The 13599-nt window shown below is 36.7% G+C and overlaps 1 protein-coding gene and 1 long non-coding RNA gene across 2 annotated transcripts in view; one reads left to right on the top strand and one right to left on the bottom strand.

Annotated features, from left to right (window-relative positions):
* Nucleotides 1-13599, bottom strand: part of LOC143921219 (uncharacterized) — a 542666-nt gene that overhangs the window by 459297 nt on the left and 69770 nt on the right. The window lies entirely within an intron of this gene.
* LOC143922377 (E3 SUMO-protein ligase ZBED1-like) lies at nucleotides 10706-12842 on the top strand. Its single transcript, XM_077445602.1, has 3 exons — nucleotides 10706-11887; nucleotides 11981-12536; nucleotides 12769-12842. Exons 1-3 carry the CDS (start codon nucleotides 10706-10708, stop codon nucleotides 12840-12842), a joined length of 1812 nt encoding a protein of 603 aa, XP_077301728.1.

Below are 13599 nucleotides of genomic sequence, written 5' to 3' on the forward strand. Positions count from 1 at the left end.
GTGTACATTCGTGCTGTATTTGACTTGAATTATTCGTAAGATTATTCTCTTGCGATGGATGCAGAGCTTTGTTTTTATACTGATTAAGATGATTTGTCTTGTTTAACATATCACTGGAAAGATCAAAAACCATCAAAAACGAATTATCTATTATAAAATATAGGTATGTATGTACATATATAAAAACAAACTTTCATTTATGTACGACTATAACATTAAATATATTTTAATAATATAAATTGTAACGATGTGTACTCAAACTGAACATCCTTTGGATATAATTATTCAGTCTTTTTTAGAAGACTAACAGTATCCTGTAAATTTTGTGGAAGAAACAATCCTTTTTCAGTGATTATTCCAGCTATTAATGCAGCAGGATTCTATGTTCTCCGATGTGGGTCATTTCTTTTTCAGGTTTTTCACCTGTTTTTATATGATCTCCGCTTACAATTGACATATGTATTGAGGTCAAAGGAGCGGCTACGTAAAATGGCACCGAGTGATGCTTTGCAAGCACGGCAATTTGATGAATACCGATTTTATTGGCTGTATCACCATTAGCTGCCACCCTATCAGCTCCCACGATTACGGCTGTAATATTCCTCGTTTTCATTAATGCCGCCACCATACTATCTACAATTAAAGTAGAAGGAATTTTTTCGTGAACTTGTTCGTAGGCTGTCAAACGAGCACCTTGATTGTACGGTCTTGTTTCAGTACAATACACGTGATCTAATTTCGCTGACGTTTCCTTTCGTCAACTTGGATTTGTCTTGACATAAAGGTATTTTATTGGCGATTAGGCGGTAAAATTTATTTCTTAGAATGATCTTACAATAGTTTTCTTTATTTTCTTTGTTTGTGTATTTTGTGGGGCGTTCTTTTCTCTCACCCATAAATAATATGGCGTTCTCTAACTTTGCCAAGTGTTTCTGGTGTATAAAACATACATAGGTATTCATATAAAAGAAACAACACATTATTCATTAATCCTGGCAAAGATGAACCAGCTTCAACCATAATAACCCAATGATTGAGTGTATTGTATGGTGGTTTTCGCTCCTCGTAGCCGTTTACGTAACCTTTTTTATACATATGTTATGGAGCTTTTACCAAACGTATTGTGGCGAACGGGCTTACGCGCGCGTGATGTAGAGGGCGTTATACGTCGTTATTCTTCCAAGGGTCGGGTTATGTAGAAACGTTATGTGGATAGTTATATATATATGTATAGTTATATATATGTATATAGTCGGGGAGGTTCCTGACTGCAAGTCGTCTTTGTTGATAACAGCTTCCTCGTGCTCGGGAAGCTGGCTCTGCGGTCGTCTTCTCGTTCCTCTCACGGCTGAGGTTTCTCCGGAAACGGCGCGAGGAATGCAGGGGACGTTGTGCTGGAACTCAGGGGAGGGAGTGATGCTACACTCGACCTCGCGGCGGTTCTTCAGCATGGAGGGTGATAGATCTCTGGGCCCCGTCTCCCCCTGGCTTTTCCCTGGGTGGCCACTCGAAATAAAAGGCGAGTGTTGCCCTATGGGACGATGGGGGAACGTCGCGTTACAGTATTTATTTAATGTTATGGAACTGTTGCCAAACAGTTTTCACTTAATTTTAAACTACATTACATTCATAGATTTAATGTTGAATAATATGTTTATGAAGAAAAAAAGAGAATATCAGTTAAACATTGCCATTGTGAATAAGATCAGTGATGGAGTTGCGGTCGCCATGCCTCTTATATTATCATTTGTATATGTAATATTTGTATGTAGTTTTTGTCATACTGGGTCATAGTGACACAACATTTGTACCAAAACCTTCGCTTGACCACAAATTTATTTCCCAACTACTCACCAAACAAATTCTTTATAATATACATATTATATATTATACTTGTATGAAGATTTTGTGGTTAATAGATGTGAACAAATATACCTACGTATATAAAGAGTTGTATTCGTCTGCAAATGGAACTTTAAAGACCTGTACATTTTCCACTAATTAAATTTACACGTAGGTGTGTACGATTTTTCTTGTTGTATTTATGTATGAATATATACGTGTGTGTATCTCTTATTTATGTGTTTGAGGTAGAGTTCATTCCATTTGAAAAACAGCATGAATGATTTTTTTCAAAATATAAAGCAAATTTATTTGGTATGGGTTTGATGGCAATCTACATATATGTTAATTGTAAACATGTATAATAATCATGTTTTTACTATAATTTTTGTACATATCTTAAACTGTGTAGTCCACTAGTTTCTTTGGAGCAATCTGGAAGACGATTGTGCATGATTAATTTAAATAAATAAATAAAAATAAAATTTGCAAAAGAGCGTAACCTATTTAATTTCAAGTAAAAATAGCGTTTGCAATTTACCTTTTATTTGTAATGGGTTTTGAATTTATATTTTGTAAATGTGATGTGAGTTTGATCGCATTTGTATGTGTGTATCCTGTGTGTCCAATTTTACTTGATGTTTTACATTTATATTTGTTAATAAAATTGAATTTGTCTAAAAAAAAGTACAATTTCGTATTATTTGTAATCTTATGTTTTTCATTATATTTTCACCGTTAATTGTTCAGAAATGATTTTTTGCTTTTATAAATGTAAATAAAATTGAATTTACAAAAAAATAACACTATCGTATTATTTTCATCCTGATGCTTTTAATTATATCTCTTACAAAGTGTACCCAAAAGTAGACGAATATCCATGCAGAATATCCACAGTAGAGTAAGTATAAAATTCTCATTATGCTTCCTTACCAAAATCTCAATTTATGATTATGAATAAGGATTGATTTATTTCATCATAATTGACAGGACGCCGAAACAAAGTAAACCATTTACAAAAGTAAAATCTGTTATCTGATTGATCTGATGATCAATCAATCATCGTTAACGTTTCTTCCTTGTCATTTTCTTCCTAGTGAATGATATTGGAAAAGTGGCAACACTGTTACCACTCAACTGTCAAAATTTATAAAATTACTAAGGAATGCTTGTGAAATTGTATTTTCGCCTGTATAATTAAATATATCCAATTGAACCAATTGGACTACAAATTCGTCATAAGGATAGGGAAAATATATTTTAACTAGGGACATAATACATACATACACATTCCGGAAGTCACGTCTTGAATGCATGGGCAGGTAAGACAAATCCTAAATTATTTTTTTTTAAATCTTGTTCTCGACGTTAGGATCTTTTTAATGTTTTCATAAATACTCGTGATAAATCTGCATTAAATAGTTTATACAAATATTAAAATTTTTCGAGTAAAATCATCATTTGAAAATATTATTCAAAATATCTAACTACATAGGTCTATTATTATAATTATGAAAAAATATTCGTTTAACCGCATTTCTTAAGAGGGTGACTTTTTGATCCTTATTGCTTTAAAATGCTTAATGATTCACATGATTGAATCGATTTTGAATGATGATTTGGGTGAACTATCATCAATGTGCACATATTTTCAATGAAGTAATATAAAAGAACACTCAATTTACAAAAGCAAAAAATAATAAACTAAGATATTATTATTTAGGTGAGATAGTTTATTGTAGCGAAGATGTAAAAACATATTATCATTAAATAGCAGCGATATAAACACAACTGCGATTTTGAGATTCATCCGATTACTCTGTGGTCATGTAGAAATGCGATTTCCCGAAGAAGCAGAGCTGATTTTGTACACGGAAAAGATTAATTAGACAGCCTGGTAATTAAATATAGGTATAAACAATTATTTAATACCAATTAGTGAAAAAATATGATCGCAAATATGCATAAACAATATCGTGATCTTAAATTTATAGTTGCCGAGAAATTAAAGGCTGATTCAATTCAAACATTTACATTCAAGTCATTACAAGTCATACATTTCATGCAGGAAATACGTTGACTTACATGTGGTGTATAAATATTGATTGGGTCGATAAGAACAGGACAAGAAAAAATGATTATTGAAATAGTCTCAATAAATTATTCAAATCTTCATAGTAAAAATATTTCATTATTTTTAGTGTCGCAATTAATATTTATTTATTTCATAGTTTTGAAGAACCTATTGCGCCACAATGGCCTACATTTGATGATGAAAAACAGAAAAATAAAAAATAAAATACATAAAATAAAAAGCAAAAATAGAAAAACATGATAAAATGAAAAAATAAAAATAAAAATAATAAATAAGAAAAAGAATAAGTGTACAAACGTGTAATTATCAAAAATCACATTCTTAGTTTCATATTGAACAAAAGAGAAATAGTACATAAAGAGGAAGAAAAAGAAAAAGTGTGACGAACAGATTTACGCGCGTCGTGTAGAGGGCGTTATACGTCGTTATTCTTCCAAGAGTCGAGTTATGTAGAAACGTGGACTAACCTTGGGATAGTTATATATATATATATATATATGTATATAGTCGGGGAGGTTCCTGACTGCAAGTCGTCTGCGTTGATAACAGCTTCCTCGTGCTCGGGAAACTGGCTCTGCGGTCGTCTTCTCGTTGAAGCACCGCTGGTCGGGTCACAGCAGCGGGAGGGGGGAGGCAGGAGACAAACTCCGTACTGCCTCGTGTGGACACAAGATGGCGATCTCTGGGCGTCTCTGAAGACGCTCGGCGGAGATGCTGGAGGTAGGTCTGTCCCGGCTGACGGCTGGATGTAGAGAGAGCTGCTCTCGATACTTCTCGAGAGGGGTATGGTGTTGGCACGGTAAAGTAACTGGTGCCACCCTAAAGATTACTACCGCTACCAACTGAAGGGACACTCGGGAGAACGTCGCGTTACAAAAGTAAAATAAAATAAAACAAAATATAAATAAAAATAAAATCACAGCGAGGCTCAAATGAAGAGAGTAGATTAAGATTCCACTCATACATCACATTCAAATTAAGAAAGTAATGATGAGCTCAGGTCACCAGATAAATATGTTAAAATAATATCCGATAACCTACGCTCACCTAGGTGGAAAATATCGCATTCAGGGACGGCAGCAACGATTTCATTGAGAAGTCGAATAGCTCTTGGTATAGGAGCCATTCGAAAAATAACTGTGCGGGCAGGAGGTACAGCCATCAAATGATGATGTCTACCACACACATAGTTATTAGGGACATAAAGTCCCAACTGCTCCAGCAACAACGGGCATGACGTATTACCACGCAGTAGCTGGAGAACGAAACGAATGAACGAGAAGTTTCTCCGAAGTTCAAGGGAATTATACCCAAGCGTGCCCAAAAGGAAAGGAGTAGGATAGAGATATGGGTAGTACCCATACTCTTTCTTATATAGAAAACGAAGAAATGCTTTTTGCACTTTTTCGATAATTAGAGAGTAGTTTGCTTTATGCGGATTCCACACAATCGCATTATACTCTAGCTTACCTCTAACAAGCGAGTTGAAAAGCAAGCGAGAAGACAAGGGGCTGGAGAATAACCTAGCGTATCTCATGACAAATCCAAGTTGACAAAAAGGAAACGTCAGCGACTGTCTTGATGTGGTTGTGAAAGGTGAATTGAGGATCAAAAGTGATACCCAAGTCGACCATAGATTCCACACGCGTCAACAACACGGATCCAATGGAGTATCCGTGATAATAGAGCAAATTCGCACGTCTATAACTCATAATGGCACATTTACTAGTATTCAGTTCAAGCCCTAAACTGGAACTGAACTCTAAAACAGCGTTAATATCCGCTTGAAGGAGAGAGGCTTGCCTCTCATCCTTAACAGCAAAGAATAATTTAACAGTTTTAATAGTTCTTGTGAGCTTTTACAATATGATCTTAATGCTCTTCATGATTGGTCGTTAACCAACTGCTTGCCTCTTAATGTCTCCAAGTGCAAGGTTATGTGTTACTCCAGATCCAGATCCACCCCCGATCGTACCTTTCTATATCTTGTTGGTAACTTTTTATTGAACTGGATGGATTCAACTGTTGATCTTGAAGTTGCATTCTAGAGTGACCTAAATTTCTCTGTTCATATCGACTCTGTGTGTTCCTCTGCCTCACGAATGCTTGGGTTTGTCTTTCGTAATTCTCGACACTACCATAATCCCGCTGTTTTGAGATTGCTGTACAATGCTCTAGTTAGGAGTATCTTGGAATACGCCTCTATAATCTGGAATCCTTACACTAAGTCTCTATCTGTGAAGCTTGAACTTGCCCAAAGACGATTTCTCAGACTGCTTTATAAGGAGCAATATGGGATTTACCCATACTTATTTCCATCAAAATTCGTCATGGGTATGGTCGGCTACACTTCTCTTGACCACCGGAGGAGTGTTGCCCTCATCAAGTTCTTGTTTTCCATATTTAGAGGCTGTATCTCCTGTCCGTCTATCCTGGCTGAGTTGGGCCTTCATGCTCCAGAGAGTGTGGTATGGACCCCAGTGGCGTATATTGGGTGTGTGCTAGGTGTGCGGCGCACACCCGTGAAAACCAAAGACCACATAAAGTAGTATTTTAATACAAAATAATGTGTTGTTGTATAAACAGGCATTGATGTGTATGGTGTATTTACCGCGTGCGCTAAATGTATGGTGTATGGTGTGGTGTGCAGTCTGCAGCGTGTTGTGTGATGTTAGATGTAGTTTGTGCGCCGCGACGAGAGAATACCTATGCCGTGCAGCAAATTGGTGGGTTTGGTTGGAGTGTGCAGGCGGATATTCGCTTGTATAGGTTTGTTCGCGATATTAAGACGTACGGTGTGCTACGACTTCAGAGCACCGCGCACCGCACCGCACCGCACCGCACCGCACCGCACCGCACCGCACCGCACCACTCGGCAATTGACCGAATGCGATGCGACACGTGGTCTCGTACTTTTTCGCACATTCGTATTTTTATGGTCATTCGTATCTCAGTCATACCTCTAATAACTAATAATGGCTAACAGTGTTCAAGACATTTTAACTATTCCGTTTTCAAATAGAAGTTTTGAGATAAAATTAAAAATAATTAAAGATGGGAAACCGTGTCCGTCTCTTCCAAATTTATCCAGTTTGCATAAAGAAAAAACAAAAGTTTACACTAGACATTTTTGCGTTTCAAATTATAAAAAATTCGAATGGATTACAGGCTGTGAAATTCGATCCAAACTTTTCTGCTGGCCATGTTTATTGTTCTCCAAAGATATTAATGTGTGGAACAAAGAAGGATTTGCTGATCTCAACCATTTGACAGCAGCACTGAAGAAACACGAAGGATCGCAGGCACACGTTCAATCATTTCTTTCCATACAAATGTTTGGCAAACAACGAATCGACGTATTAATTGACAGTCAACGTAAAGCCGAAATAAGTCGACATAATGAACAAGTAAATAAAAATAGAGATGTTTTAAAACGAATTATTAACGCAATAATCTATCTAGGAAAACAAGAACTGTCCCTGCGAGGTCACGACGAGTCATGTAATTCCGTAAACAAAGGCAATTACATTGAATATCTAAATGCTCTTCGAGAATATGATTCTGTTTTAGATACTCATTTAAATACTGCTACTACCTTTCGTGGTACTTCTCCAAGTATACAAAATGACATAATCGAAGCAATCGCTCATGTTATTAAAGTTCATATAAAAAATGAAGTAGAGTCAGCAAGTTTTGTTGCTATTATTCTCGATGAAACTTCAGATATAATGACAAAATCACAGCTCTCAACAGTTTTACGTTTTGTATGTAAAGGCAATGTACATGAACGGTTTATTAGTTTTACAGACGTTAGTGCTGATAAAACATCTAATGGTCTATTCCGTCACGTGGTGAACATAGTTGAAGAATTTAAAATTCAAGACAAATTGGTTGGACAGACTTATGATGGAGCAAGTGTAATGAGTGGACACGTAAATGGTTTGCAATCCAAAGTCCTCAATGCTTATCCTTTTGCTCTTTTTACACACTGTTATGCTCATGTATTGAATTTAGTATTGCAGCAAGGTCTTTCTGATATTAAAGAAAGTAAATCATTTTTTCAAACTTTAAATGGATTGTCTACATACTTTTCAAAATCTTCCAAAAGAGTATTCACCCACAAGGTGGAATTTTACATCTCGTTTAAGTAGCACAGTACAACAATACAGAAGTCAATTTACAGATTTTTTTCGACATGTTATAGAAAATTGTGAATTATGGGACACAGATACTGTTATAAAAGCACGAGGGTTTTTAGGCTTTTTAGAGGATTTTCAAACAATTAAACTTCTTCAATTTTTTTCAAAACTGTTTGGAATAACTGATGTTTTGTATAACATTCTTCAATCTAAATCTTCGGACGTTTTATATTGTTGTAAAAAAATTAATGATGTTTTGCAGCAACTGAAATACGAAAGGGATAATAATTTTGAAATGTTATGGAATAATTATTTAAATGAAAAAAATGATGATCATGATCGTAGGCCACAAAGATTAAAAAATTATTCAGAAGTAGAAGATAAAACTTCATTTCGTCAATTATATTTCAAAATAGTTGATAGCATAATCGCACAAGTCGAATGTAGATATTCTTCACTTTCCAAATTAGAATATTTTCACCTTCTTTGTAATGATAAATATGACGAATATAAAGAAAATTTTCCAAATGTTTTAATTAATAAATTAAAAGATTTTTATGGATCACTGTTTGATTATATTCGATTGAAAAACGAACTCATTGTGCTATATTCCAGCTCTGAATTTTCAGAGAAACCTGTTCATGAATTAATACAATTCATGACAAAAAATAACCTCGAATCTGGTTTTAAAGAGGTGTTTAAGCTGGGAGAATTAATATTAACGATACCAAGCAGTACAGCTTCAGCAGAACGTTCTTTTTCGGCGCTGAAAAGAATAAAAACTTGCTATAGAGGTACGCAAGGTCAAGATAGATTATGTGGCCTTAGCTTAATTTCAATAGAAAAAAAGTTATTGGTGGAATTAAAACAGAAAGACACATTCTATGCAGACGTGATTGAAAAGTTTATGTCTCAGAAACGTCGCATTGAACTTATGTATAAATAACTAATAAATTAAACATTTTTGTAATGCAAAACGAGTATTTTTTTTTAATTGCTAATTTTATACCCTATGCCCTACGGCATACACAGCACACCCGGTATTAACACCCACCGTCCGCCACTGCTATACATATTGTATGTATGAAAGTTTAGTTCGGAATCATTTATAAGGTTGTGTAGCCACGTTTCTGTTAATAATATGATGTCATATGCGGAAGCAGCTATAGCATTTTTAAGGAATTGTATTTTAGATATAATGCTTCTGACATTTTGGTAATATATTGTTAGTTTTTTGTACTATTTTTATTTATTATTTTAGGCACTCCGTTAAAATATTTTATTATTAAGTCACTTTCACCTTTGTCTTTTCTGGTATTCATTTCGTTCCACAAATTGTTTATATGTAGTCTTTGCATGTACGTTAGGTCGTTTTTTATTTTAATTCCTAGTTTGGGTCCTTTTCTAAGTAATGATATTGCTGTTTGCTGTACATCGAGTTTAACTTTTAGGGGCCTTGGCTTCGTACCTTGTTTTAATCCGATTCTATGAGCGGTGAATTTGTGGTTAGGTAGCTCGGCTTTTGACAATAAATTTGCGATTACATTATTGTCGTCATTATTACCTGTTTCAGTAATGTCAAATATGATATGTTTTTTCTATTTTTTCTTTCTTCCATTTCACTAACAAGTTCCAATGTCGATTCAATCGTGGTGGGTGTATCTTTAGACATATACATTTTGGTAGCTGACAGCTCTCCTTCCAGCATTGCAATATTACAGGACATTTCGCCTACAGTTTGCGAGATATCAGAGGTGAAAGGCATCAATTTGGCCATTTGGTCCTTGCTAAATCTATTGACAGGGTCCATGAGGACTTGGACCATACTCTCTAATATTTTGGAGACACTTTGCACGTACTTGGCCATTTTATATTTTATTTATTAACAATGAAGAAGTAGCAAAAACACACTTTGGCGACACGACCGAACGCGACAACGAACACAACAATTATATTAGATATTAAGTGGGTACAATTTTTGACGTGTAAACGTCTTTCCTTTTAGGACCACAGTATAGAGAGTGCATCCTGAGATTTCTTGGTTCAAAAGGTCTTGTTCGATAGATATTAAAAAATAATTGAATAATTTTTTTAAATGTCTAAATTTTGAAATTGACGGGGACAAATGACTCTCGGACTGGGACACCGGGACACAGACCTCGAAACTGGGACATAGGCTTGTGTAGTTCGCGAACGAACTAGGTCGTAAGAGCGCTCCCACAGGTGAACTAGTCGAACTAGTTCCCTCACTCCTCGTTCCATAGTTCCATAGTTCACTAGTTCGTGACCGAATGAGTGAGAGTGGGACGGCACTACACTAATACTGCCGCTCGCTCACTGCACATGCGCGTCTTGTTCACTCTTACGATCTAGTTCGTTCGCGAACTACACAAGACAGTTCGTTCGCGAACTACACAAGAATTTCATTAGTTTGTGACCGAATGAACGAGAGTGACGTTAACCGAACGTTAAATAAATTTTAAAATAATAAGACACTGTCGTTATCAAGTAGCTTATGCTTCTAATGTATAATAACAATTACTATTAACAATTAATTAATTTCTTTAATATACTTTAAAAATAGTTTACGTATAGGGTTAATGTGTTTTGTTATAGGGTATTTGTTACGATGTCATCAAAAAGAAAACATAGCCCCTTGTGGACTCATTTTACAGAAGACATTGATAATAAAAAAGCGAAATGTAACCATTGTTCAACAATAATAAGTATTGCGGGCGGATCGAATGGTAATTTAACCCGACATATGAAAACAAAACACCTTTTGATCCCATTAACTGCTGAAAGACAAACACCGATATTACCTAGTTTAAACTCACTTCAATCAAGTCAAAGCACATGCGAATCGGAGAATATAATTTCAGCATCATCAAATATAGTAGACTCCCAACAATCGATGACCCAATACATTCGTAGACCACCGCCAGTTCCAAAGATTGAGCAAATTGATAAACAACTTGTCAAGATGGTAGCTAAAGGGCATCACGCCTTAAGAATCGTAGAAGAAACAGAATTTCGTAAACTTATTGAATTAGTTTCTCAATGCCCAGGCTATAAACTACCATCAAGAAAAACGTTATCGGAAAATTTAATGTCAAGAATTCACAATGACGTCATGGCTGAAGCAAAAATAAAGGTACAAGCAGCACCAGCGTTGTCTCTTAGTACTGATGGTTGGACGTCTAGAAATAACGACAGCTATATAGCTATTGTAGCTCATTTTATAAATGAAGAGACTAAACTTCACTCAGTATTACTTGGTTGTATCAATTATAAAGAGCGACATACTAGTCAAAACTTGTGCGACTTTATGAAAGTTGTTATGGCGGAGTGGAACATTTCACACACAGTTGCTGCCATTGTTAGCGATAATGCAGCAAATATCTTATCTGCTGTTAGACTTGGTGATTGGCGGTCCATCTCATGTTTCGCTCACTCTCTAAATCTTGTTGTACAAGAAGCTACGAAAAAGATATGTGACGTTTTGGGAAGAGTTAAAAATATTGTCGAGTTTTTTATTCGTAGCACACAAGGAAAACATAAATTGACTGCTACGCAGCAGCAAATGAATTTGCCTGTTCTTAAGCTCAAGCAGGATGTACAAACCTGCTGGAATTCCACTTTTGACATGCTCAAGCGAATAGTACAGGTAAAGGATGCAGTGATTGCTACCGTTGCACTTCTACGCCCTGATTTAACTTTAAATGAAGGGGACTGGGAAGTCATAGAGGAAGTTTTACCGTTACTCAGTCCATTCTACGAGATTACCTTAGAAATAAGTGCCGAGAAAAACGTCACTTTATCTAAAATAATAATTTTGTGTAATTTACTAACAAATTTTTTACAAAAACATGTTTCTTACAATACAAAAATAGTTGATGTGCAGTCTCTGCTAAAGAAAGGCATGGAAGATCGTTTAAAAGATATAGAGAAGAATATGTTATACGCAGAGTGTACGATTTTGGATCCTCGATTTAAGACGAGGGGATTCAAAAATCAAAGAGCCTGTGAAATGGTAGTACAAGCCCTTAGAAATAAAATCGGCCAAGTACAATTAGTTCAAGGGGGTACTCCAGAGGCTGTTCCTACTTCCAGCGACGCATCAACATCTATACCTAGTAATAAAAATAGCTGCATATGGGATGAATACGACCAAGAAATACAAAAAATTACTAGGCCAGATAACCAGCTTGCTGCTGGCATTCGCGAATTAGATAAATACCTAAATGAAGAGTATCTAAATCGTAAAGAAGATCCGCTTCAATGGTGGCATGAACGTCGTTTGATATACCCTCACGTTTACGCGTATGTTTTGAAAAGATTTTGTGCCGTAGCAACATCTGTGCCCTGCGAACGCGTTTTTTCAGCGACGGGTCAAGTCCTTAATGAACGTAGAACACTATTGTCATCGAATAAAGTGTCCAAATTGATATTTTTACACAGTAATATGTAATATTATTTTTCCATTTTATTTTTTTTTTATACATACGATCTCACTCAAACAAGTCATTATGTTTAATTGTTAGGTAACAACTTTATAAGTGTAAGTGATATTTTTTACAAGAACTAACCAGTACCTAATAGTAATATAATTGTTGATTATTTCTAAAAAAATATAAAAAATTTGATTATTTTTGTTTTCTTTTTTGCGTCATGTGTTATTCTTTCATCGAGCCAAAACGAGCGAACAATCTGCGAGTGAACGATCTGCGAGCGAACGAACGAGCGAACGATCTGCCTTTCACTGATTCGAGCTGGGAGCTGACGAACTAGAAGAGCGAACTAGTTCGATTAGGAGCGGCGAACTAAACTGAGAGATCTGATTTGCGAACTACTATGCCCAAGCCTACTGGGACATGTCCCTGTCAACGCGGACGTATGGCAGCCCTAGTGTACGGGCATGTCGATTAGTGGTGTTGGCGTGTGCGTCGAAATGAGCTGCGTCGTTCGCATATTCGACCAATCGCTATCGCCGTGGGTGAACCCCCACTCCCAGCCATTACATCGGAAGCGCTGCTCGCAGTCGGCAGAAGTGGTGCGCCCATCGCGGTGAGTGCACGTCGCTGGGCTCTCAGCTCTGAGTTCGTGCCAATGCGGACCGCAATGTTCGCCGCCATTTTCCGGCAGAAGTGCAGCGGCCATCGCGGCGGGTGCGCGTCGCTGAGCTCTGAGCTGCCGCTACCCGCCCCCCCCCCACCACCACCCCCAACCCCCCGCAGGTACGCTATTATTGTAGCTTTATTGTTGCCCTTTCGATCGTTGGTCGCGTTTGCCGTGGGGTGGGGTTGATTGCTTTCGTCGATCGATTGCACAAGTGCTGGCCGAGGCGTCTGCGACCAAATAATCACAGCCACCGCGACCTTGGAATCGCGTCTCGTCATCCCCCTCGACTGTGGCGTCGTTTCCTTTCCGTTTCTCTCTCTCTCTCTCTCTCTATCAATATTACCACGCGATCCGCGCATCAGTGATCCGGCTAGTGGCAGAATCGCATTTTACATTTTGTGC

Source organism: Arctopsyche grandis, chromosome 2, assembly GCF_051622035.1.
Source record: "Arctopsyche grandis isolate Sample6627 chromosome 2, ASM5162203v2, whole genome shotgun sequence".
In the NCBI taxonomy this organism is placed as follows: domain Eukaryota; kingdom Metazoa; phylum Arthropoda; class Insecta; order Trichoptera; family Hydropsychidae; genus Arctopsyche; species Arctopsyche grandis.

Bases quoted from the DNA above. Each gene is read 5' to 3' on its own strand.
- LOC143922377 (XM_077445602.1), top strand. From the start codon at position 10,706: ATGTCATCAAAAAGAAAACATAGCCCCTTGTGGACTCATTTTACAGAA. The intron at 11,888-11,980 runs GTCACTTTATCT...GTTGATGTGCAG, and splicing joins AAATAAGTGCCGAGAAAAAC to TCTCTGCTAAAGAAAGGCAT. The intron at 12,537-12,768 runs GTAATATGTAAT...TCTTTCATCGAG, and splicing joins CAAATTGATATTTTTACACA to CCAAAACGAGCGAACAATCT.